General features: G+C 46.4%; 1 protein-coding gene and 1 pseudogene across 1 annotated transcript; both read left to right on the forward strand.

Moving 5' to 3' along the window:
* The first annotated feature begins 71 nt into the window (after nucleotides 1-71).
* Nucleotides 72-24,846, forward strand: LOC123926628 (vomeromodulin-like). The gene is made up of 13 exons (XM_045980572.1): nucleotides 72-285; nucleotides 7,790-7,884; nucleotides 10,561-10,840; nucleotides 13,860-14,367; nucleotides 14,685-14,786; nucleotides 16,494-16,649; nucleotides 18,803-18,818; nucleotides 19,249-19,395; nucleotides 20,232-20,354; nucleotides 20,681-20,748; nucleotides 20,994-21,024; nucleotides 22,626-22,686; nucleotides 24,785-24,846. The coding sequence occupies exons 1-13, from the start codon at nucleotides 72-74 to the stop codon at nucleotides 24,844-24,846; spliced, it is 1,863 nt and encodes a 620-aa protein (XP_045836528.1).
* Nucleotides 17,616-17,701, forward strand: LOC123927313 (annotated as a pseudogene).
* Nucleotides 24,847-25,286: the final 440 nt, after the last annotated feature.

Below are 25,286 nucleotides of genomic sequence, written 5' to 3' on the forward strand. Positions count from 1 at the left end.
TAGGCCTGGCCCCAGAAAAAGGCAGATGAAAGGAAACTTTGGTTTGTGATAAAATCCCCATCATGGGCAGAATGGAGGCTCATAATAGTCTCTGTTTCAGGAGTGAACAGGGGGTCAGCAGCCCGGTAACCCCAGCTCACCTCTGGAAACTGGTGGGCCCATGGGGAGGCCCTCCCAGGGGCCGGTTCTTCACCCACCGCCTGCACCAGGCGGTGCCCCGCGTGGATCTGGTGCAGGGTCCCCCTGGCCTGCAGTCAGAGGCTGCAGCCCGGAGCAAACACTGCTGTGAGTTCTCTGCTTGATCCCCCGACCTGTTCTACAAATATGAACCACGAGCCCGGCCATGAAGGAAATTAAGTCCCCTACAAGCAGCCCGCAGAGAAGTCCCAGGGCGAGAGGACAGGGCCACCCCGCACTTCGGCCTTGCCGTCTCCCAGCCCTTGGTGCGTCTGCGATACACTAAGATGGGGTGGAGAGTGGGAGACACTTTCCCAGAGGAGAGCTGAATCCTAAACCTGGAATTTTCCCACGAGTGGACTAGTGGTGAGCACACTGCCTGGTGCACGGTAGCTGCATAGGAAGCACGAAACAATGGAATGAAAACAACCTCAGGACCTTGAAGACAGCGGGGATAGCCCTGGCCTGCTCCTCAGCAGGAGTGAGCTCTCCAGCCATGAGAGGGCCTGCCTATCAAGGAAACCCCTCCATTCCCCTCCTGTGACATTGACAAGTGCATCTCACTTTACAGTCCAGGCACGGACACCAGCACGGACAGTGCACGCACGGCACTGACGTGCCCATCAGATTCTACGGTAACACTGAGTGGAACGTGAGGGGCTGTGCAATGATCCCCATTTGCCCAGGCAGGGTTGCCCACACCCCTTCTGGTGCCGGAAGTCAGGACACCGGCTCCAAAGACCACCGTCCTCCTCCCTCCACACCAGATGGCCTCTCCCTGCCCCCACCTCCATCCCAGGCCTCTTCGCTCAGCTGGCGAGCAAAGAGCCCAAAACACCTTTCCCATTCACCTGCTCCGGTGGCCTAAAGTCTTCCGCAGTGGCATCACTCTTGAAGGTCTTTTTAGGGAAATATACTTTTTGAGAAGTAGTCCTCCCATTTTTTCTAAAGCGAATGGTTCATTTCCTCAAACAAAAGATTACAAAGAAAACGGATACATAAGAGATGGCAAGAGAGCGGCTCGGACTAGAACGAGACCAGGAACTAGAGGACCGCCCCTCTAGTGCCACCTTCGAACCCCCAAAGCAGACCCACCTGAGGAAGCTCTAAGCTCCATGAGGTTAGGGCACTGGGTCACCCAGGAGGGAAGCCCAGCGCATGCACCATCAAGAACCAAGGAGCAGTACGCACGGGGCAGATGTGTTTTGACAGCTAGGATAGTAACCTAGAGAATGGGGCGGGGCGCACCTGCTGGCTCTGACGGCTGAGCATACTACTCCACTCTAGATCTCAGAGTGGGGGTTCAAGCCCCATGTTGGGTCTAGAGACCACTTAAAAAAAGGAATGGGGGGAAATTCACCAGAAGAAAGAAAGGGGCCTAGAGGAAGGACACAGAAGACTCTCCCTCTTCCCCACCCGCAAGAAGGCACCACTACCCCCCAGCTGAAGGCTCTGCCTCCCCCTCGCCTGGTCCAACACCCAGTCCAGTCCCATCGTCCTGCTTTGTAAATGACTCTCACGTTCACCTGCAATACCACATGGACAAGGCATCCTTCGTCTCTCACCTGGATTATAACATCGTAGCCGGAAAAGACTTCAAAACATAACCCAAATCATGTCACTCCCTGGTTAAAACCCTCCAGTGGCCTCCCCCACAACACAGAAGAAAATTCACCGTCTTCACCACAGCCCCCAGCTTCTGCCTCTCCTGGTCTCCAGTTGTCTCCCCACCACCCCCTTCCCTTCCCTTGGTGGACACATTGGCCTTGACTTGCTCCCCACCAGGTTGCTCCCTACTGCAGGCTTGTTGTGCAAGCCATTCCCTCTCTCTCTTCCCGCCTCCCTGCATGGGTAGTTTCTTTTCATCCTTTAGATCAACTTAGAAATCGCCTCATGTGAAAGGCCCTCCACTACTTCCATTTCAACCTTCATTTCTTTCAGAACACTTAGCACAACTTATTATTTTATTGGATGGTCTGTTACTTGTTCTGTGTCTGTCTCTCTGACTACAAATTATGAGGGAAGAGACCATGGCTCATTGGCACATTTCTGGGCTTGGTATACAGTGGGTGTTTAATAAATATCTGAGGAATACATGGATGGATGGTTGGATGGATGGATGGATGGATGGATGGATGGATGGATGGAAGGAAGGATGGATGCATGGTAGATGGATGAACTCATCACCACTAATCCAGGCCCTGCTCCCATCTGAGGACACACTACTGTCAGAAATCAGAGGGGAGGCAGGGCCAAGGACTTCAGATTTTTCATTTGCATAAAGATATGTTTCAAGGAGAAAAAAAATCCTTATCTCTTTTAGGTGATACTTTAAAGCAAACAAAACCAGGGCGCCTGGGTGGCTCAGTGGGTTAATGCCTCTGCCTTCGGCTCAGGTCATGGTCCCAGGGTCCTGGGATAGAGCCCCGCATCGGGCTCTCTGCTCAGCAGAGAGCCTGCTTCCCCCTCTCTCTCTCTCTCTCTACCTCCCTCTCTGACTACTCGTGGTCTCTGTCTGTCAAGTGAATGAATAGAATCTTAAAAAAAAAAAAAAGGAAAAGAAAATTTGGGAACAGGCTACATGTCCAACAACAGAGGGGTTTTTTTTAGTGAAAAATTCTTAGTAAGAAATATTGCATAGCCATTAGAGTCATGCTTTTATTTATTTTTTTAGGATTCATTTATTTGAGATAGAGAGAAAGAGCAAGAGTGAGTGCAGTGGGGAGACTCAGGGGAGAGGTAAAGTGAGTCTCAAGCAGACCCTGTGCAGAGCACAGAGCCCAACATGGGGCTCGATCTCACAACCCTGAGATCAGGACCTGAGCAGAAACCAAGAGTCAGACACTTAACTGACTGCACTAGCCAGGCGCCCCTCACGTCAAGCTTTCAAAGAGCATTTGGTGTCGAAAGAAAATGCTCATAGAAAACCAGGATCCAAAATCACCTAGAATAAGATCCCAGATTTGAATATATATAAATGAAATTAATTCAAAAGGTTGGTTGTGATTGTCAGATGGCTTGAGTTGGTAGGATTGCACGTGAATTTTATTTTCTTCTTAATATCTTTTCCAAACATTTTATGGTGAACATAACTGATTTTTATCATAACAGGAAAAAAATGTTCAATTTATTCAATAAATAGGATATCAAACACCTACTCTGTACCACGTAAGCGAGACAGAGCAAGAACGGCTTCTGCCTCATGAAGCTTATGCGGGAGATGACATTCAACAGCTCAGCCAACAGACACGTGACTACAAATTCCAATGACGGCTAAGAAGGAAAACTGTAGAGGTACTGAGAGAAATAACAATGCAAAGGCAGCCCCATTTCAACAAGGTGCCAGAGAAGCCTTCTCAGATGCGATACATAAGCTGAGACCTGCCGGATGAATAAGTTAGGCAAAATGTGAAGGAAAGGGATCAAGGCGATGGGACCAGAATGGGGTAAGGTCCTGACACAGGAACAAGGTAGGTATATCCAAGAAACCGAAAGAAAGCCAGTGTGGCTAAAGAGATTAGCGAAAAGTGTTAGAGAATGAGATTAGAGGGGCAGACAGAGTCACCAGAAAAAGCCTCACAGGCCAGGGCCAAAAAGCCAAAAATATTGTGTGCAATGGTGAATTATTGATGAGTAATTAGTGAGCGAGCAAGAGAGAGAGGGAGAGAGAGAGAGTTATGTGGCCCAAATTATGGCTCATATATATTTTTCTTAAGATTTTATTTATTTAGGGGCGCCCGGGTGGCTCAGCTGGTTAAGCAGCTGCCTTCGGCTCGGGTCATGATTCCAGGGTCCTGGGATCGAGCCCGGCATCGGGCTCCCTGCTCAGCAGACAGCCTGCTTCTCTCTCTCTCTCTCCCCCTCTCCCTACCACTCTGCTTACTTGTGCTCTCTCTCTAGCTCTCTATCAAATAAATAAATAAAATATTTTTTAAAAAAGATTTTATTTATTTAGAGAGACAAGGAGCAGGGGGGAGGGGCAGAGGGAGAGAGAGAATCCCAAGCAGACTCTGTGCTGAGCACAAAGCCTGACATGGGGCTCAATCCCATGACCTCGAGATCATGACCATTGCTGAAATCAAGAGTCAGATGCTGAACCAACTGAACCACCCAGGCTCTTCTGCATTATGTCATATATTTTTGAGAGAGAAAATACTGAACCAGAGCTTCAAAGCAACAGACCCATAGAGCTTTGGGAGAAAATCCAACGTCTTTATTTAATCACGAGAAGTCAGAGGATTTGTCTGGAGCCATCCAAACTGACAACCCCAGGGGGCCCATATCTCTGCCCAATGCCATTCTGAAAAAGAGTCAAGACAGGAGAAAGGACAGCTAAAGATGGAGGGAACTCCCTGCCCACTTTAAACACTCAGAGCCACTGTCTGATTCCCATAACCATCACGTAACAGAAGGCAAGGAAACATTAGTCAATCTGACAGACAGAGAAACTGAGAAGTTGGCCCATTCATTTGTTCATTCACTCATTTATTCAACATTTGCTACATGTTAAGTAGAGATAGGAATAGACAAGAGAAATAAGACATGCCCCAGCCATCGAGAATCTCATGGACTAGTGGAACAAGAAGACAAATGGCATGTTCACAGGCTTTAGTTTCAGGCACATCTTGGGCTTGAATCCCCATCCTGCCTCTTCTGTGGAGAAGTCACCTAAAACTCATCTGAGCCACGGTTTCTTCATCTCTAAATGGGGATGTGGGTGATGATGAGGATGCCACTGTTGATGATGATAGTAACAACAGATTGGCGTCAGGGTGGAAAGCGTTTTCTGAGTGCTCATTAGTAGGGGTTTGGTGGTTGTGGCCACAGCCTTAGGACTCAAGTCGATTGTGCATGACCCTTCTCTCCTTCTCAGGCAAAGCTAGTTCCGCATAATGTAAAACCCAAGCTGGCTGAAACCACAGGCAAATGCCACCACAGTGACCCCTGCAGCTATATATGGAACCAACTTATTGCACTTTCAGAACAGGATGACCATTAGCAGCAATGGGTAGCCAGTGATGGCAAAGTCGTAGCAGGTGCTCAGAGGGAGAGCAGCAGAGACAAGTTGCCTGCCAGCTACTCGCCCCTCTGGGAGTAATGAAAAGCTCCTCTCGGCACAGTCACACTCACCTCTGGCCTACAAAGTCAAGACCACAGGCTTAACAATGGACATTGACATCTGTGGGGCAACTGGGTAGGAAAAAAAACAGAGCCAATACACAGACACTTGCAAACGCATCCTGGAAGTAAACACTTAGCCTTTTAAAACCTCTCATGCATTTGTGAGAAGGTATATTCACCAGTACAGTTGCAGCTGAATGTACCAAGAAAACTCTATCCTTCTACTAACAGTGAAAACTCAAGAGTGACATTAAAATATCTCTATACCTGCCTTCATTTTTTTTTTAAGATTTTATTTACTTGTCAGAGAAAGAGAGCACAAGCAGGGGGAGTGACAGACAGAGGGAGAAGCAGGTTTCCCTGCTGAGCAAGGAGCTCAGTGTGGGACTTGATCCCAGGAACCTAGGATCATGACCTGAGCCAATGGCAGACGCTTAACTGACTGAGCCACCCAGGCAGTAAAGAATCCATTTTTTTTGGTAAAGAAACAATTTTTAAAATCCATAGTTTTTATTACAAATAAGGTTTGAGTAGTTTCCAAATCTAGGGAACATCTAGGGAAATGGTATAAAATCTGAGAAAGGTGGGTGAAAAACACAACACAATAGTAAACAATGATGATGGTGATGATGATAGTAAATTATAGAATACTCACATATGCTAACCGTGGTGCTAATCTTCTTACATATGTCATCTCGCTTAACCCTTGTGACAATCCCATATAAGGACAGTATTATCCCTACTTTACGGATGAAGAAACTAAGACACAGAAACGTTGGATCACGCCCAAGAGCACACACCAGCAGGCAAGTGAACTAAGATTCACACCCAGGTCTGTCTGGCCACAAAGCTTATATGCAGAAAGTTCGCCTCCTCCTAAAACCTATATTCTTTGCCTTTGAGAACTCACAAAGTCCACTGAAAATCTCATGAGAGATCCTAAGAAATGAAAATTGACCCAAATTTTACAAGCAACATAAGAGTGTGCAAGGACACAAGTTCCCTGAAGGAGGCCCCTGTGAGTTTCTGCTACTGGCCAAGATCTGAGATTGATTACACCAGAGAAGGAAACTGAGGCAGGAATGCTGGACATGACCGCTGAGTTCCAGGGCTAGAAAGACATAGACAGGCATATAAATGTGTACGCAATATGTGTGTATGTCACTAAAGAAACACCTACGAAAGGTCAAAATCCTGATGGCTGTCAGTAGGACATGCACGGCTCAGCCAGACCTATTGAGACATCTTCTCACAGAGGCCATTAAGAATTGGTACCTGCCTTATCATCAGCACCTGTGATCTCAGCCAAGCCTTGGCCAGCCCTGAAAGGGTCCTCTCTTTCAAGAGTCAGCAGGTGAAATCACTTAGGGCTTGGGAACAAGCAGGTCCTTTTACCCAGTGTGATAAGCCACCCTGAGTGAAACAGCTTCCCATAAATCCTGGATTAGCAGAATTCAATGGCTGCCCCACCTCCTAAATCTAAAGGAGAGAAAGACAAAGAACTGGGAGGTCTCAAGGGCCACTAGAGGCTACATCCGGGATGTGCCCTTTCCCAACATCTGAAGTTGGATTCATTCTCTGGGTCCAGAGAACCACTTGGAGGTACCAAAGTCAAAGGCCACATCCACCAACAGCTGTCACAAATTATGCCTAAAAGATGACTCCATTTCCTTCAGATGTCCAAGAAAAATAACACCAAGACAGTTGGGTTTTGTCTTCTACTTATCATCATCTATAAAACTCTAGGTTCTGCCCTTTAAGAAAAGGTCAAAAGTCATTCATTTTATGCATCCGACATTTCAGCAAAACCTAAAATGGGACATTTGGCAAATGGAGCTATCGTTGAGGTTCACAGCATGAGAACCCCCATGGGGCTGAAGAGAGCCCTGCAGCAAAAATGTGGAGCCTGCTTGAGGGCAGGGATCCGGGCTAACTCCCCAGCCTCCGGTGGGCAGGAGCAGGCATTAACCAACCCCTTAGTCAACATCATCTCTCTCTCTCTCCCAGACTATTGCACTGATCGTACAGGATGTACAAAATCACAAAATTTCGAGTGGCAGGAACCTAACAGGTGACTAGACCCTTCTCTAAAATGGAGGAGGAGCCAGAGGCCCAGAGAACAGGCTCTAGAGTTTTAGGGGTCATTAAATGAGGTAACAGAGGAGAAAAAAACCTAGAATACAAATGAGCACCACACCAGGCTACAGACTCTGTTCAAGTTTTATCCCAAGTGCAATTAGGGAAAGGAAAGAGGGCTGAGCAAATTCTAGACCTCCTATGCTTAAAATTCCCCAGGCACGCACACATACTCTCAGCGGTTGCAGACACTATGTATGTTCCCATCCTGCATCCAGAGCTTCCTTCTTATCTCATACATCTGATATAAAAAAGTCACTTGACAGGAAGGCTGTCTCTAAACACTCTGTCCCTCACATCTCCACCCTAGCACTGGTCACTGCTGAGTGCTGACATGGCCCCGACACCGGAACAGGCTCCCGCTGGACTGGCACCTGGCACCCTTACACGGCCTTCCGCTCTGCCGTGCACCCAGCACCCCCCCGGCTGGAAGATAACAGACCTGTGAAGGTTTAACATAAGGAAAGGACAGATACCTGGCCTGTTCCGAGCACCCTGAACATCCCTGAGAAAGACACCAGCAAATGTCGCAGCCATTAGCAGGTGCTGATCTTGGCAGTTAGCCTGTATCACGCCACCCTTATCAGCACATTTGGATCATGCCCCTTCATGTCTGACAACTTCTGCGAGAGACACGGGACTATAAAATGAGATGCAGCTTTGCTTCTGACAGTTCATAGGCAAGAGAAGGAGGAGAGACAGCTTCTAGAAACGTCCACCTATCAACAGAGACCCATCGACACTGGCTAAGGTAAGAACTTGCTAAATCAAAATTCACGAAGTAAAGGTCAAAACTCTGAGGCTGGAACAAGAATAGGGCAGCTCAGCAGAGGATCGATACCTAGGGTTTTGTGTTGATCATCTCCTTAGCAAAGCCCCTTTCCTACTGAAATGCACAGCACTCTGCCTAGCATGGCAGATGTTAACAATTGTCTGGTAGGCAACTGCTTTTAAAAATGGGGGATCTTTTGGGGCACCTGGGTGGCTCAGTTGGTAGAGCATGTGACTCTTGATCTCAGGATCGTGAGTTCGAGCCCCCCACTGGGTGTAGAGATTACTTAAATAAGCTTTTTTAAAAATAAAATAAAACCTTTTTTTAAGAAAATGGGGGGATCTTTCCTGGGATTCTTGAATGATTCCATTCAAAGCAATGTCTTTACAATCGTGCCACAAGTTCAGTCACAGGCAGAGAATTTTATTATTTCTCCATCACAGGACACCTACATGTTGCCTTAGACACCAAATTCCAATTTCTCACAGATGAAGGTAAAATGAGAAAAATAATGACAACGTAATGAGCTTTCTCCTAAAGTCTAACAAATTCAATGTGAAAGATGTCACTGACTTCCCATTATGTCCTTCCCAACATTTGGGCAATAGCGGTTCTTCTCGGTCTTGGTAAATGGCAGGCAGTTTGATTTGGGCAATGCCTATGCATGGCAAGGGCACAGGTCAATGAGCCTGAGCTTATTTTTTTTTAAGATTTTATTCACTCATTTATTTGAGAGAGAGAAAGAGAGCACCAGCAGGGGGGAAGGTCAGAGGGAGAGGGAGAAGCAGGCTCCCCACTGAAGACCGTGGTATCATGACCTGAGCAGAAGGCAGACACTTAACTGACTGAGCCACCCAGGGATCCTGCTGAGCCTGACCTTATTAAACCTGACAAGGTAAGAAAATGCAAGCAGACAGGAACTCCAGAGTCTACTGGCTTCACCGAGGGAAAATACCCTAAGACACAAATCTCCCTATTACCTTAACGTGAGAGAAAGTCTTGAGAGAATCGCTGTAAGGGAGGAATCTGCTGGTCAGAGAAAGGAAGCTACCCTTGAGTCACACACCTGAGCTCAGAGTCAAACAGAAATTTCCTGCTGCATAGACCCAGCTCTCTGTCTTCTTGCTGAGGCTAAGTCTCCTCAGCTGGAAATGGAGTAGTAAGTATTATCTAGTTCCTGGATTTGCAGTGAGGATTACATAAGATATTGGGGACCAAGGGCTTAGCACACTGATCAGTACCTACACTGACCAGTACTCCATAAGTAGATAGGTATGGACACATCCCAATAAAGAGAGGGAAAGTCAAGTCTTACAAGTTTACACATCCACAACAGCTATGGCTGCTCATCCCTGGCCAAAGCAAAAAGAAGCCACATGCTCTGTGGTTAACAGGCCCATCCAGTTCCCTGAAATAGAAGAAGCGACAGAAAGTGGGTAAATGGGCTAACTCCATCATCAATCCACACCCAGAGGAGCCTCCTTTGCGCCAGCCAACACAAGAGTGAGGATGGTCCGATGCCACCAATGGCCATGCCTGTGCTCTCCGAGAACACGGGAACAGGCATTAAAAAGATGAGAGAAGGCCTGACATGGTCATGCTGACATAAAGGTAGCTCTAAACCTCTGCAACCTGAGATGAAATGCCAGGACAGCCCAATGACCAAAGGGGTAGATGGTGCCAAGCCTGGAACTGATTGATTGGGTGATTTAGTCCTGATTGAGCAAAACTACCTGCTGGAGGCTGGCCAGTGGGCTCAGGTGAGAACATTGCCTGCTCTGTACCACAAGGTTCACCACTGGTAAAATGAGGATATACCCTCCTTCACAGGGTTGTGTAGATAGTTTAGACCAACTGACGTCCATTTACTCTCTGCAAAGGGGCGGACACATAGAAAGCTCATACCAACAAGGGCAGTGCTATTTACTAGTTGACCAGAAGCTGGGAGAGACTTTGACCACCACTGGAGTGACACCTTTTGTGGCTGGACCATTCAAAATTCTTGAATTCCCCAGCTGATACGTCAGAAGGCTCCAAGAATATTTGAGAAAGGAACACTGGCAGGAGGATGTGGACCCTAGAGGTAAAGCTGTTGGCAAGGTTTGGCCTGTGCTCAAAGTTGCCACCAGCTGTAGACATCTTTATGCCAAGCTGAAAAAGTAGAAAAAACAAGACTTTGACTGCCATGTGATGGAGCATTTTCCAATGAATACAATATACAGACAGAATATCAATAATGTGAGTGGCACCTTTCTGCAAGAGCTGGGACCTTTGCATATGTGTATCCAATACAAAAGAACTGGCACCCCTATGGTCTCCTGGAATGTGATGTCTGACAAAGCTCTCTTTTGCAGGTATCAGTTGCCAAGATGCTGACCCTCTGGGCCCTGGTCATCACGTTGACCGTCCAGGCAGGAGCGCTTGACCTGCAGACTCCATCTTTACTGCTGGGAAATCTTCCTGTCAATCAAGTAGCCACTGAGGCTTTCGGAAAAGCCCCTCTCGATCTAACTGGAAGACTGCTCAGTAGTCCCCAGAGAGCTTCTCCATTTAGAAAACGTCAAGCTAGGACCCCAGGAGGCAGTTGTCTACCTGTGGCCAAGTACTTACTGTCCCAAAGCAACCTCGAAGAATGTAAGTAAAAATTGTTTCACCTGCATATCTTTGATTTTCCACCCCCTCACACAAACTTCTCATTTCTAAGCCCAAAGCTAATTATACCTTCAATAAGGAGAATGCATCAGTATCGCCTTGGGAGTTTGTTAACAAAGGGGGAAGTGGGCTCCACTTTCAGACACTGTGGTGTAACAGTACTGCAGTGGGTCTGAAAACCTGGTTTTCTAATACGCTCCAAGTTGATTCTGAAGTGCTTGTCTGTAGTCCACACATGGGGAAGGACTGGTCGAAGCAACCCTGGAGAAGGGAACTCTTGGATCCAGCCAAATGTCTGGTTACCTGCCTTTTATGGGACCTTTATCACCTGGACACTGCCAGGAGCTCCCACAGCTGCTCAGGGCTGCGCTCTACAGCTCATCCCCAGCACCCCCAGGTGCTTAGAATATCAACCTGGTTGACAAGGAGGCAGGAAATGGGAAATCCAGGTCCACTACCAAACCCGCTGACCAGATTTGCTCTCTCCAAGCTCCCTTCTCACACCCTTGCTAAGTCTCAGCTTCCCCCTCAAAGATGTGGCATTCTGTCCTCCAGCAGTCTCCTAGGATCAGAGAGCAGAGGAGCTCAGGAATTCCAAGGCTTGAGTGACTCTTTTTGGAGACCAAGAAAGGAGTAGGACTCATCAGCAAATGACGGCCAGGAGGAGTGCCCACAAAGCAACTGTGATGGCCTTTTGCAGCTCTGGCCTCTGCAGCCAGCCTTCCAGGATGACAGGACAGGGTGACGTAGGGGAATTAGTGCCTGCCTAATGATCACAGTGCCCAGCCCCAAAGCTCTCACATCCACTGCTATGCCTCTTCAGAAACATTTCCTCCTCTCTGCCTACCCTCATCCTGCCTTATGACAAAATCCTTGAAATATATAGAAAAGTTTCAACAGTGGTAAAAATAACAGTTGTGGGGGCACCTGGGTGGCTCAGTCGGTTAAGCGTCCAACTCTTAATTTCAGCTCAGGTCATGATCTCAGAGTTGTGAGATAGAGCCCTATGTCAGCTCCCTGCTCAGTGCAGAGTCTGCTTCAGATTCTCCTCCCTCTCCATCTGCCCCTCCCCCTCCTCATGCCCTCTCTCTCTCTCAAATAATATATATCTTATTATATATAATATATATCAAATAAATCAATCTTAAAAAAATAAAAATTAAAAAATAATAGTTGTGTACCCAACAAACAGTGATTGGTGGTGCTGGTTGTTAATATCATTGTCAGACATCAAAAACCATAAACAATATATACAACAAATACTCTTGTAGACACAACTGAGAATAAGGAATAAAACCCAGCCATAGGGCTGAAGGCCCCAGGGCTCCTGCAGGGCTGCAGGGTGGCCTCCCTCCCTCCCCTTCTCCTCCCACCCCTGGAGGAGACCTCTGGCCTGATTGTTTTTCCCTTGCCATTTCTCTATATGTTGTGGTATGTGGCTATTTCTTCTTAATATTAAAAACTGCACTACACGTTATAAACTTTCCCAAAAGGTAACCTGCTTGCAGTGTCTCAATCTTGTTTCTGAGGTCATTCATTCATGTTTGTTTGTTTTAAGATTTTATTTATTTATTTGACAGATAGATATCACAAGTAGGCAGAGAGGCAGGCAGAGAGAGAGAAAGGGAAGTAGGCTCTCTGCTGAGCAGAGATCCCGATGCGGGGCTCAATCCCAGAATCCTGGGATCATGACTGAGCCGAAGGCAGAGGCTTTAACCCACTGAGCCACCCAGGCGCCCCTCATTCAGCCATGTTTAATAAGAAAGACTTTCCATTCACTTTCACCATGGTATTCTACTAGATGAATATTCGATAATGTGCATCTATTCAATTTCCATTTTGTGTAATTCTCCGCTACTCCAAACAACACTGACCTGAACACCCTTGTGCGGGTCTTGTGTTCATGGGAAATTCTCTGCACATCCACATCACCCTCCACAGGCAAGGGCTCTGCAGAGGGTGGAGCCCCATGCATGGGACGCAGCAGCAAGGCTCCCAAAAGCCAAGGCTCATCAGCTCAACAGGGCTGGTACCCGTGAACTTCTTCCTGCTACTCTGTTGTCCTTCGGTCCAATTAACTTCTTTGCTGAGTTAGTTAAGGTTGACCACCACCCAGATGCAACAGCTCCCTTTCTGAGTTTCTTCCTCAGGCCACTGAGAACAGTATGAGAGGGTAGGACCCCATGATTTCCCGGCTCTCCAAGCTGGCTCTTGACCCTCTCTCCTTCCCCACCATCTTCTGGGAGTCCATGTCCCCCTGCCCTGCTTACCTCCAGCGTGGACACAAAGACATGGTGAGCACCTCCTCCACCCTAATGATAACAATGCTGCAGAAGGATCAGCGCTGATGCACGTGTCCTCTTAGTACGGGCAGCTTGTCAAAGGTGGCAAGACCTCCCAATGACCCACGAGGGGGAAATGAGGCCTGGAGAAGAGACTGGCACAGAACCGCACAGATGGAGACAGAAGAGTCCAGATCTATCGGCACCACCACCTCTGCACCAGCCACCTCAACCCTCCTCTGCACTTAAAATCGGCTTAATTCCTTAGTCCTGTCCCCAACCACCCATGCTGCAGGCTCTATCATGCATTCCTGCACAGGTGCAGAGACTGGGGCTCAGGAAAGAGAAGACGCTGCCTTGGGCCATTTGGACTTCTAGGAACAGAGTCTAGACCTTATAAACTCAGGGCTACTGGGCTCAAAAGCTAAACTAAGTCCTTCCATGCCATGCCCAGCTTGCTTTAGAGTAACATACTCAACACCAGGTTGGCCTCAGGTAGGTGCTAATAAATGTTAACTCTTGACAGAAGACAGGTTATCTCTGCAACGGCAGGCTGTCCTATGGGGGGCAGGGGCAGGGATGGATATATCCAGAAGGCATGACATATAGGACCTATGGGCCTCACAATTCAGAGGTGCTGGTTTTCCAGCTGGGAAGTTTCCTCTGGCTGAATCAGTTGCACAGCCAACAGCAGGATCATGTCTCTTGACCCGTTTCAGATATGAACACCATCCTGCCCCCAAAGATCCAGAAGAAGCTGATGTGTGAGAAGGTACTTCTGTCAGGCACAATTGGAAAAGTGCTATCCATGGTGTCTAACTCCGACATACTGTCTATATTAGACGTCACTTCAGCCCTCAAGTTACCTGGAGGTGATGCTCTTGGTGGTATCCTGGGCAAAGGAAGTGGTGGCATCCTGGGCAAAGGAAGTGGTGGCCTGACCTCACAGCTCCCACTGCCATCACTCTCAAAAGTCACTGACACCCTCAATATCCCAGGGGATCTGGGCAGCCTACTACCCATTGGTGCAGAGAAGAATCCTGCAAAAGGACTCGTCGACACCCTTGGTGTTGCAAATCTTCCCCTGCCCCTGAATGATGTGGGTGAACAAGCCAGCAAGCTCACAGAATCCACCCAGGATATGCTGAACAACGCACTGCCGGCAGGCATTGGAGATGCAGTCACAGGTCTGCTGGGAACTATTAACATAGAAGATCTCTTGATAGGGTAAGTGATTCCTTAATCCTAAGGTCTGGCACAAGAAGAAAGCTGCTGTTTGGGGACACTGAAGTTCAACCTCCAGCAACTTCATGGAAAGGGACAACCACATTTTCATGAAGCAATATTCTAGTTCTATGTGCCCTTTCATTGGGAAATATGTTCCTGATTTCTGGAGCTTAAAGAGCAGCGTGGGGAAGAGGGCTAGGGAGTCCCAGAGATGGATGGGTTGGTGAGTTGTTAACTGGCTGCTTCGAAGGTATTACTCCTGTTGCCCAGGCTGATTTCTGGAGCCAGGACTGACCCATGATATTGTCACTTTGCAGATTAAATGTTCAAGCCGTGTCTGTGGAAAACATGACATCAACCATGACAGGTGGTGGGATCCTTGTCCAAGCCACAACTACTGCCATCATAGGTGGAAAAGGGTGAGTATGTTTTCAGATCAGTCAACTGGGACAGCACAGACTAGAGACTTAAGATCCAGGGTCTACGGGTCAGGCAGAGACAACATAGAATAAGGTAGGATGCTTGAGGATGGGATAAACTGGACACCAGGCACAGCTGTCTCTCTCCTCTGCCCCAAAGGACCAAAGCAGGAGAATGATCCCATGGAGCCCCATCCTCAAATAGTGTAAGCACAGCCAGAAATCCACATTTCCATGTGAAATCTGCACAATTTTATACATGGGCAATGAAGAGAGAAACCTCAGAGAATGACATGTACACTGGTATTATGACTCCAAATAATCTGGAATCTCCAAGGAGAATCCGCGCACTCCACGAACACCACGGTCTGAGGCAGTAATGGGGGACGGAGAGGACTCATCCACCTAGTGGGTACTTAATACACAGCTCCCTACCAGATGTCGTGCTGAGCACAGAATGGCTAATGGCAGTCCCTAGCCTTGGCGAGCATCAGCATGTGGGGAGAAACAGGTTAACAGCGCAAGCCTAAGGCACACAAGAAGACATGAGAGGGAAAGACAATCCACACTGGGGAGAAGGCTTCTGGGACTAACACACACAGCACTAAAACCTGAGTAAGCTCCAGCCAGGCACTCAGCTGAGGCACTCTGAACTCCCTGAACCCTTCTGACCACGTCATCAGAAAAGCAGTCCTGTTTCTGGACTAGGGAACCAGTAAAAAATCAGTTACAGACCTTGCTCAAAGTCACGCAGCTGACAGAGTTTGAACCTAGGCATTGTGTCTCCAGAACCCACATTTGTAACTAGTACAGTTAGCAGTATCAGGGAGAACCATTTGTCTTCTCCAGAACGTCCGGCGTTAATGAGACCTGGCTCTGGTAAATGGTGGGTTTTTCTTACGCTGTCACCTATGCAACAGACAGCTGGGGATGCTGGGCACAGACGTGTAGCCTGTAATGGGCATCTTGTTACAAGCAAGCCTGGGGCCACCAACAAAAGAAGACTTCTTGAAGGCTGGTGAGGAGAGTGACTTTATCGGTGTTTACTCAATGCCTCCTGTCACCTTCACGAGGTGGGGATCCTGGTGATCGGGCCCATGTGATGGGAGGACTACCGACTGATGATCAGTAGACGTCTTTATTTCTTACGATCACTTCTTTTATACCTTCCACAAGATCCGAATACAAAAAGGATATAGATTTTTGTGCAAGGCCCGGGCTACATGTGAGATGTGATTTACATGCAGGCAATCAAGTGAGACAAGTGAAAAACAATGATTATCTCTTAGCTTTAAATGACAGGATCTCTTAGCTTTAAATGACAGGAGCAAGTTAAGGATTCTCCACACTTACCAGATCTATCTTAAAGGAGGACATGAAAACACTCCAGAGATCCTCTCATGTTTATTCTGGGCATTGACCCAGGAAGACTATTGCCCTCCATCTCCTGGAGTTTTCTCACAGGATTCAACAGGACCCCAGTCACTTTGGTGATGATCTGAGTTGTGTTCCAACAACCCCCCATGAGCCAAGCTCTGAATAGAGGAGGAAGGCCAACCTTGAGGCATCCTCACTGGAAAGCACCAAACTTTCCCTCTCTCAATTAATCTAGACAAACACACGAGCTGACTCCCCAAATGCCTATTGGTTGACCTGAGAGACATCCTGGAGCCAGGTCTGGTTTCACCTGCATGTTGCTCTCCACAGCCTAGCAGGACCTGTAGTCAGCATACTGGGATATCAAGTACATGGGGAAGTAACCCTGAAAATTGGTCTTTCCACGAACAACACCCAGTGTGTCAACCTCCAAGTCCAGGAGAAGGACATCAAGGTCAACAAAGTGTCTCTTCAGATAATGGAAACGTACGTAAGACCATTTTTCTCATTTTCTAGATCAGCGTGTGCCAGAATGTCCCCACTAACGCCACCCTTGGAGATGAATTTGGCCAATCCAATGGTTTGAACGATCTGTAAACGGAGGCTCCGAGAGGGTTCTCTTTTTGGGAACAGCCCACTGTTTGAAAACTGTCTTCTCTCACTCTGCCTGTACTATGCTAGGCATACTCTTTGTGTTTTGTTCTTTTTGCATAAGCAATACATCTACTTAGATCAAAATTCAAAAGATACGAAAAGCCATGTGAAAAGTCTTCCTCCCACCCAGATGCCAACCGGCTAACTGTCCTTCCTGGAAAGAACCAATGAATCTAGTCTCTTCTGCTGGCTTTCAGCAAATTACATATGTGCAGTAGCGTGCACACACTGAAAGGTCCAGATATTTCTGGACTCTGGGCTGTTTCACTTAAAAAAAGAGCTTGGAATCTGTTGCATCCATATATAAATAGCTTCTTCATTTTTTACAGCCTAGCATTCCCTTATGAAGAGGCATGCGATTTAACAGTCCTTTATCAAAGACGCATTGTATTTTTCATTTATTAACTTTTGTATCCGACTCTTACTAGTAAGGTCCCAGACAAGTCTGTTCACTATCAATGGGTATCTGAAGGATAAATCCCTTTGCATGGGGTTGCTGGGTCAGATGTCAGGCATTGGCAGTCTTCCCAGATATTGCTGCATCTTCCTTAGTGACGGTAGACAAAAGGACTCAGGTGCTTGTACAAATTAGGAAGCAGGACATCATGCAGCGGTTTCATCGGTAGATGGGTTTTTTCCCAATGTCTGGGCAAAATCTAGAAATGCAAGAATCACATGGTTCTCCACATCTTTCCCAGGCTCACAGATACTTTGTCAGAGACCCCTGTGCCTGTGCCTCTGCCTTTGGACAACATCATTTCTCAATTGTTGACAGTCACTATGGAAGAAAATGTAAGTAGCTTTGCGCAGTGGCAGTATCGTAGCCAATGAGGTTTATCCGAGGCGCGATTATTGCTAATTGGAAGAAAATGTAAGTCCTAAGAAAGAGAGCACCACCTCAGAGGGCTAGGTCACTGGGAGAAAGACAGGGAGGAGCCCTTTCCTTGGATGTAGCCTGATGCTGGGAGACACTCAACAAGGAGATAATCAGTCAGCCCTTCTGGCCCCAAAGACCCAGCAGCAGGACAGGATAATGCCTCTGGCTGGGAGAGGGAGAGGATGAGTTCTGTCAAAGAGAAGTCCAAGAAATAGGACTGGAAGAAGGGAAGGAGGATGGGGAGAAGGGGGAGAGGAGCTGGGCTGAGGAGGAGAACAGGCCTGCTGCACTTCCTTGGCAAGGCTAACTGGTGGTGATTTCACAGTTTCAAGAATCGGAATCGTGTGACATTGAGTTCAGTGATTTCAACGAATGCAAGAACTGTGAGTACAAATTCCAGACCTCCCTGAGGCTCATAGGTCAACGGAGGGCTCCTCTGGGATCCCATCAGATGACAGAGCAGAGAGTATGGGGCTGTGAGCTCAATACCACGTACCTCCAAGCATTCAAACCTCAGCACCCTCATGGCAGAAAATGTGGCAACCTACAGGCTTCTCTGAATCACTGTGACTCATTCTCTAGGATAGAGCAGGGCAAAGAGACCCTTAGAAGTCTCTTTGTTAACCCTACCACCCACGTGGTTTGCAAAGTGCACATGTATGTAGAGTTGGAGCAAGGAGCATTCCCAGTCCTCACTCCAGGGAAGCTGAGAAGCAAAAATTCCCTCCAATGTCCCCAAATATATCTGGGAGACAGGAATGAGAGGACATAGTGGGACAGTGGCTGCCAAGACTGTCAAAGCAGGAAACTGGTAACATTTCCCAAGTCCCAGAGTAGATGAAACTGGGGGCTGGGCAACAAGCCTTTTCCTCTCACTTGAGGTTTTGGCACAACAAGAATAGGGCCAAGTCCTTGTGTTGTCTTCCTCCCTGAAGCCTCCTCCCATTTCCTCCCAGAAATCTGGAAAAGCCAGTAGGGTACCAGCTTTCTGCCTGGGAGCAAGAAAGCAAGAGGTGTCCACACTGATCCCCCACCTGGAGGGCAGGGCCACCAAGAGCTCAGGGGTGGCAGGGGTCTCTTTATATACTCTCTTTCCTCTCACCTGCAGCTACTGGCTTGTTCAAGTACGAAGTTAAAAGCTCCAGGATTTCCACACGAGGTCTTTCTATCTCCTACTGTGTAAGTGTTCTTTATGCTTACAATAGAGACATCCCTGAACTCACGAAATGTATGCTACTTAAAGAACCCTTAAATAGAGGAATTCACCTGAAAAGTGAGGTTCTGTGGCTTCTCTTAGACAATCAAAAGCCTAGTGGGCCCAAGTTGGACTACATCAGAGCAGTGCTTCCTCCTTTATAAGAGGTTCCTAGTCTCCAGTCTCCACAAACCCCACAAGTTCCCACAGGCCCCTAACACGGAGGCTGGGTAGGTCTACTGCTGTCATCATTCTCATCCACTGCAGTGCTCACAGGGGGCCATACCACTCCTCGAAATCTCAGCCGGAATTGTTAGTCACACATGATGACATGGATTTTTCTGCCTTTCTTTCTCTAGGCTAAAGCCCTCTTTAGCAGTGGTATAGTCCCTGTGCTCGGAGGTCCCCTGCCACCAGATCCTAAAAATGCCAACGTTTCCCTAACTCTGTCTTCTAAGTTTCTCAAAGTAATTGTCACTCAAAGTGCCAAGCAGAGCTCTGTCAAGGTAAGCACCATCTACATGGCCCCTGGCACCATTCTCCTCTTTGTGTAAGCCTAGTCTGTCAAACCCTGAGAGAAGGTAAAAAGGAAGTGGGTTCCAGAACATTCCTCCAGAGATAAATATGAGGAAATGCTGTGGGAAGCAGACTTTCCCTTAATGACCATGTAAATGGATATTTGTTAACACTGACAAACAGCAGAGAGCAGGGACATGGAGAAACAAAGGTTTTCTGAGTGCCTGCTTTATGCCAAGGACAAAGCCAGGTGCATTCTTTACATAATGAATGTCCGTGCATTCTCACAATAGTACTAGGAGGTCAGGGTTCTTATCCCCATTACTCAGAGAACCAAAGCGAGAGAAGTCATTGGCCCACAGCCACAGTATGAACTGGAGTGGGTTTATCCACATGGGAGGTAGTCATTTGCTTCTGGCCCCGAAAGTGAGAAGAGAAGCAGTAATAACAAGGATATAATAATCACTGAGTACTTTCTATGGGTGGGGCTCAGTTTCAGCAATGTACGTTGTTTCCTTAACAGTGTCCCAAAATGATCAAGTACAGAGCGGTCTGTCACAAGAGCACAGAAAGAAATGGTTTTTTAAGTTGCTTGAGGGGTAACAGAATAGCAAAATTTTACATGTTAAATGCCCTCCTGTCCTTCTGAGAAAGGAAATGACTTATAGGAAAATATCTGGAATTAGACCCACTAGATGAGCAACTCGTACTAGAGGGCCAATAAATATTAAATAAAAGAACTGAGTGATGCACGAGTATCTCACTAGGCAACATTCTGCAGTCCTTCTTCCTCTCCATATTTTAAATGATGACTTCTTTGCAACAGATGAATAACCTGGCTGCAAGCATCACCAAAATAGTCTACTCCTTCCAGTCAGGAAACCAAATCCAAGCCACCTACTGGGTCGCTGTGGAAAAGGATGGTGAGAGTTTTGCTACTGGGAAAACGGTAAGTACTGAGTAACAAATCAGGATTGAGCTGAGAGGAGGAACTAACAGGACCAAAGGTTACATGGAAAGAAGAATGGTCTGGATAGTAAGGGGAGCTAGTATCAAATCCCTACAGGCCCAATGCCTGGGTGTCCCTAAGACAAGGGAGGCTGGTGGGCTAAGCCACGAGGGCAGAAGAGATAAATAGGTTGTCTCCTAAGACCAGGTAGTCACCACTCTGGTCCTTCCCTATGATCTTGCTGGTCATATCACAATGGGATACGTTTGCTGATTGGCCAGGTCAAGATACTATTTTTAACTCATGTTTGTTTTATATGAATGCAGACCTTGATCCTCTCCCATGACTGCAAGATTCTGAAAGACAAACTGATAGCAGACATCAAGATTAAGAGGTACTGTCTGTAACTACAAAATCCTGTCATTTGTCAGTATAGAAACAAATTATCAAGAACACAATTGAAATCACATGCATAATTATAGGAAAATCAAAATGGAGCTTTACTCACCTTAAAATTGGTTTCTCCTCTGTATCTGACATTTTATAAGTGGCTTTGAGAAGTGACTTAATACGTAAACTCTAGAATTGGTTAATATTTTTTATGTGAAAATAATTTTTCCTTGTACTGTTTCCTGACAGCTCTGAACACTCGGTGACACCCCCTGAGGCTGTAAGTGGATTCAATTTTCAAAATATCTGTATGTGAGAAATTACTTTAGGGCCAGATGCTCAGTGACACAGGGACTCTGGAAGGAAAAGGTCACACAGACTAGATCACACATGCAATGTGGAATAGCACTATAGGTTCCAAACCCAAGCCCTCTCTGGAGAGTTCTTAAAACTAATTCCCAAAGCCCATTATTGGAGTCCCACATTCAGTCAGTGACCCAAGGAAGTCCTAAATTCACGCTTTTTTAGTGTCCTGAGTAATTCTGATATACAAGGAAGTTCTAAGGTCCATTGGAAGGATGAAAAGGTAATCTAGATTCTAATCTTGCATGGGCTCATGGGGGCTGCTCAAAAATGTACCCAGCCTCCCACGGCCTCACCCTTCCCATCAGTGGTTCTCAACCCATGTTCTACGGAATGAGCACATGGATCACCAGATGAGAGCCTGGGAAGTGGAGAAATGGGGAACGTGAGGATAGGGCCCAGCAAGTGGGCTCCAGGAAATTCACAGGAGGTTCACCAACCACACCCCTCTTTAAGATACTTGATCTTACACATGTTCATGCCATTATTCAACAAATGTTTAGTGTGCACCACTATGTGCCCATGCCTAGGATACAAATGAGACAATGATGAGATCCCTGCCTCCAAGAGTGACTCTCGAGTTTAAGTGGGAAGACAGAGACAGCTTAAAATCATAAATAAACCAGGTAAATCATGAAGAGTCTAGTAGCCATACACTGTAGAGGCATATACATTGGGCAACCAGAAGTGAACAACCTTATGACTATGGGTGACTACAGGGGCTGTAGTTCTTCTATATCAGCCCTGAGATAAAGAGGAGTCAGTTGAGAGACAGACTCTGGGAGTGTCGCAAGCCCAATGATCCTTCATCTCATCTTTACTGCTGGGCAGCTTTGTAGACATGCCAGGCTCTGCGCAGGGGAAATTCTGTGGAAGGCATGGTCCCTAACCTTGTATAACTATCCACCTGACAGGAGACACAAATATTTATGCAGAAAGTTGTCGATTTAGCATACAGATGACAGAGTAGAGAGACCACCAACTAGGAGGCAGACAGTGAGTTCCCTGAGAAGATGATGTCTGAACTTAGCCTTGAAGGAGGAGTGGTTTACTACTTTGGTACCCAAAGTGGGTACCAGGCAGAGGAAACAGGATGCATCAAAGGCAGGCATCCCAGCATCATGGGCCTTTTGAAGAGGGGAAAGTTAAGTAGCATGCCAGCAGAGAGAAGCAGACCTTGGAGACCCTAAAAGGGGATACAGAGGAGGCAGTCTTAGCAACAACCAGGCCTTCCCAATACTGAATTCAGCATCTGTCTTGAGAATATGCTGCACCGCTGTGACTACAGCACTGTCTGGAACATAGTAAGACCCCAATAAACATTTGTTCAAAGAGCCACCTAAGGCATCAAAACCTACTGAAAGGCTTTGCAAAACCCCTAAGCAGAAGAGGTCCAAGGGACTGACCGAGTTCCACCTCTCCACCTAGCCTTGTTCAGTAACAGACTTCTACTGAACCCACATGTCAGAGGCACCCAAGAGACACTGAAAAAATGCTCTTCCCATCTATCTCTTCCAGGAGGATGAGGCGCAAGATGTAATGCCCGTGGTTCTGAAGAAATTTTTGTCTGCCCTTACCGGTATGTGGAATTAGTAATGCAAACACTTAGAAGAGTCTTAAGAAAGGGACAAGCCTGTGAAACCATATGACAGAATGTTCTATGGCACTGAGCACAGTATCTTTCAATCACCATCCAGACTGAAAATCACTTCTTGTTTTCAGATAGAGACTTCAGAATCTTGAGATGCCAAAACATGAAAATTAAATCTAAATGCCTCTTCTACAGGTCCTAATGAAATCTTGCCCACTAGGGGGTCTTCAAGACCAACATCATCATACCACTTAGAGGAAACATGGACCTGGATCACCTAGTCACAGAGATGCTGGAGTTTGAGACACTTGAGACTGAGATCATGAACTTCACAACCATCCAGAGATGATGGTACAGAATACCACCTGTACATATTTGTGATGAACTCTAGAGGGGTTCAAAATATTGCAAATAACACCAAAATAGTAGGGTCTTTTAGTCTTCTTAAGATAGTGAAGGCAGACATGCCTACATGTCTCTTAATACTGATTCTCTGTACATAGAATACCCACCAGGTTTCCACTTATTTCTAGGGTCATTTCTGATCCTTGCAAACTTACCCATACGCACACATAAGACTAAGAGAGTCTATGTCTAGAACCTGTCCATTGAATGAGCATGGGAACAAGTTCTCCTAGAGCTGTACACTGACCAGAGATCCTGCCGGTTGATTGTGGCTAAAATAACCCAACAAGATCACTGGTTTGTTTTTTTTTTTTTTCAACTCATATCATAAAATTCTTCTTTATTTTAGAAATGACAAATATATGGAATGTGCCACCAGGAATAACCTCAAATCCTCTAACCAAAGCCAAGGTTGAAGTACTTAAATCGGTAAGAGAGAAATATAAATATTTCCCTTTTGCACTAAGGCCTACTCTGTACTTCAACCTTCACAGGAATACAAATGGGGCCAGTGGGCCTCAGCCTCAGTCTGTTCCAGGCTGCATTATCAGCTCCAACCAAACTCCCTACTCTTTCCTAGGTAGATTCATTGCCTACTGTCCCTTTAGTCACAGGTCCTAAAACTGAGACACTCTTGGTTATATGCAGGCAAATAATCTATCCATCCCCATGAGGACTCTCATACTTTTCTGACTATGCCTCAGTCCCTTCTTTGGAAAGACTCCTACCACATATCCCTGACTCATCCACACTATTACCTTCTGTATGCTAGAGCCTTTCACTCTTTGCCACCCTGACTCTCATTTCCCTCCTTCTTCCCATCTATCTAACCTTAAAACCAGAGAAAATTTCAAAGAGAACCTGCTTCCTAAGAAACAGGTAAAAGAATGGGATTTTTATTTAAATTTGTCACCAGGAAAACAGTAAACGATGAGGGTGGAACAAGAGAAGATATCTGAGAGAGCAAATAAGTTTAGAATCTCCATCACCCTTAGATGTTCCATTCTTGATAAACATGCTTATCAAGTATGTAACCCAACTGGGAAAATAACTTCTTTCATTTTGGCTCAAATCTCAGAAGTTGTATATTCATGTTTTTACTTAACCCCCAAATTTCCCTGATTTGTGGCCAAATCAACTACTAGAGTATAGAGCAGAGTAAATCATTATTTACCTCAGTGTTGGTTTTCTGCCTCCTGCTCTTATCTGTACCTGTACTCCATGGCTCTGAGTGGCCTTGGACATATCAGTTAGCCTCCCGAAGTCAGCCTTGAGTCAAGGGATCGGATTAGATGAACATCAACTGTGTTCCAGCTACAAATGATAGCCCAACCAGAACTGGCTTCTGCAACAACAATAAAGTTATAGGCAATGAACATCCAGGGTTGAGACTAGCTTCAGCAGTGGCCTGATTCAGGGCCTAAATGATGATACCAGAATCCATCTCTTGGCTGTACATGGAGGTCTGTACCTACCGAGAGCTTCACTCTCCACATCTTTCTGGAATAGTTCAAACAACAATCACCCAGAAATAACCTCTGGGACTCCCATTAACCTGACCTGTTCCTTCCTTGAAGCAAGCACTGTGGGTGGGGGGATAGAGTGCACTGGCTAGCTCAGTCCATGCCTATAGTCAGCTTATGTATTTGAGTATAATTTGTTGTCTTTCATTTCCTCACAGAACGATCTTCAGGCAGCAAAATAAACCCAGCATACCTGATGCCAGAGAATTTTCCAGAATGAAAGCATTCTAAAACTTCTCTAAGAAATATTGAGCCAAGGACATCCTTATCATTAAAAAGCCAAGTAGAATAGTGTTCTGAACATGCCAACTACTCGTTGGAATCTCACCAACATTATCTTGAATTAACAAGTGCAACAAAAGCAAGAATCCAGCAATTTTTGGCATTCTGTAATCACTTCTTTAATAATTAACCTGTTTTCATGCAAAAAAAAAAAGGACTCCTTTGTCTTCGATTCATAGAAACAGGAATTTCATCTTGTGTTTATGACTAACAAAAGCACTATTTACTAGGGACATAAAAATTAATAGTATGAATGATGAGGCAACAAACCCAGGGTTAATTTATCTTGTGCACTACGGGACAATCCTGACAATGATTAAGACTTTTCAGGGCACCTGTGTGGCTGAGCTGTTAAGCTTCTACCTTCAGTGTACGTCA

Source organism: Meles meles, chromosome 16 (genome assembly GCF_922984935.1).
Source record: "Meles meles chromosome 16, mMelMel3.1 paternal haplotype, whole genome shotgun sequence".
NCBI lineage: Eukaryota > Metazoa > Chordata > Mammalia > Carnivora > Mustelidae > Meles > Meles meles.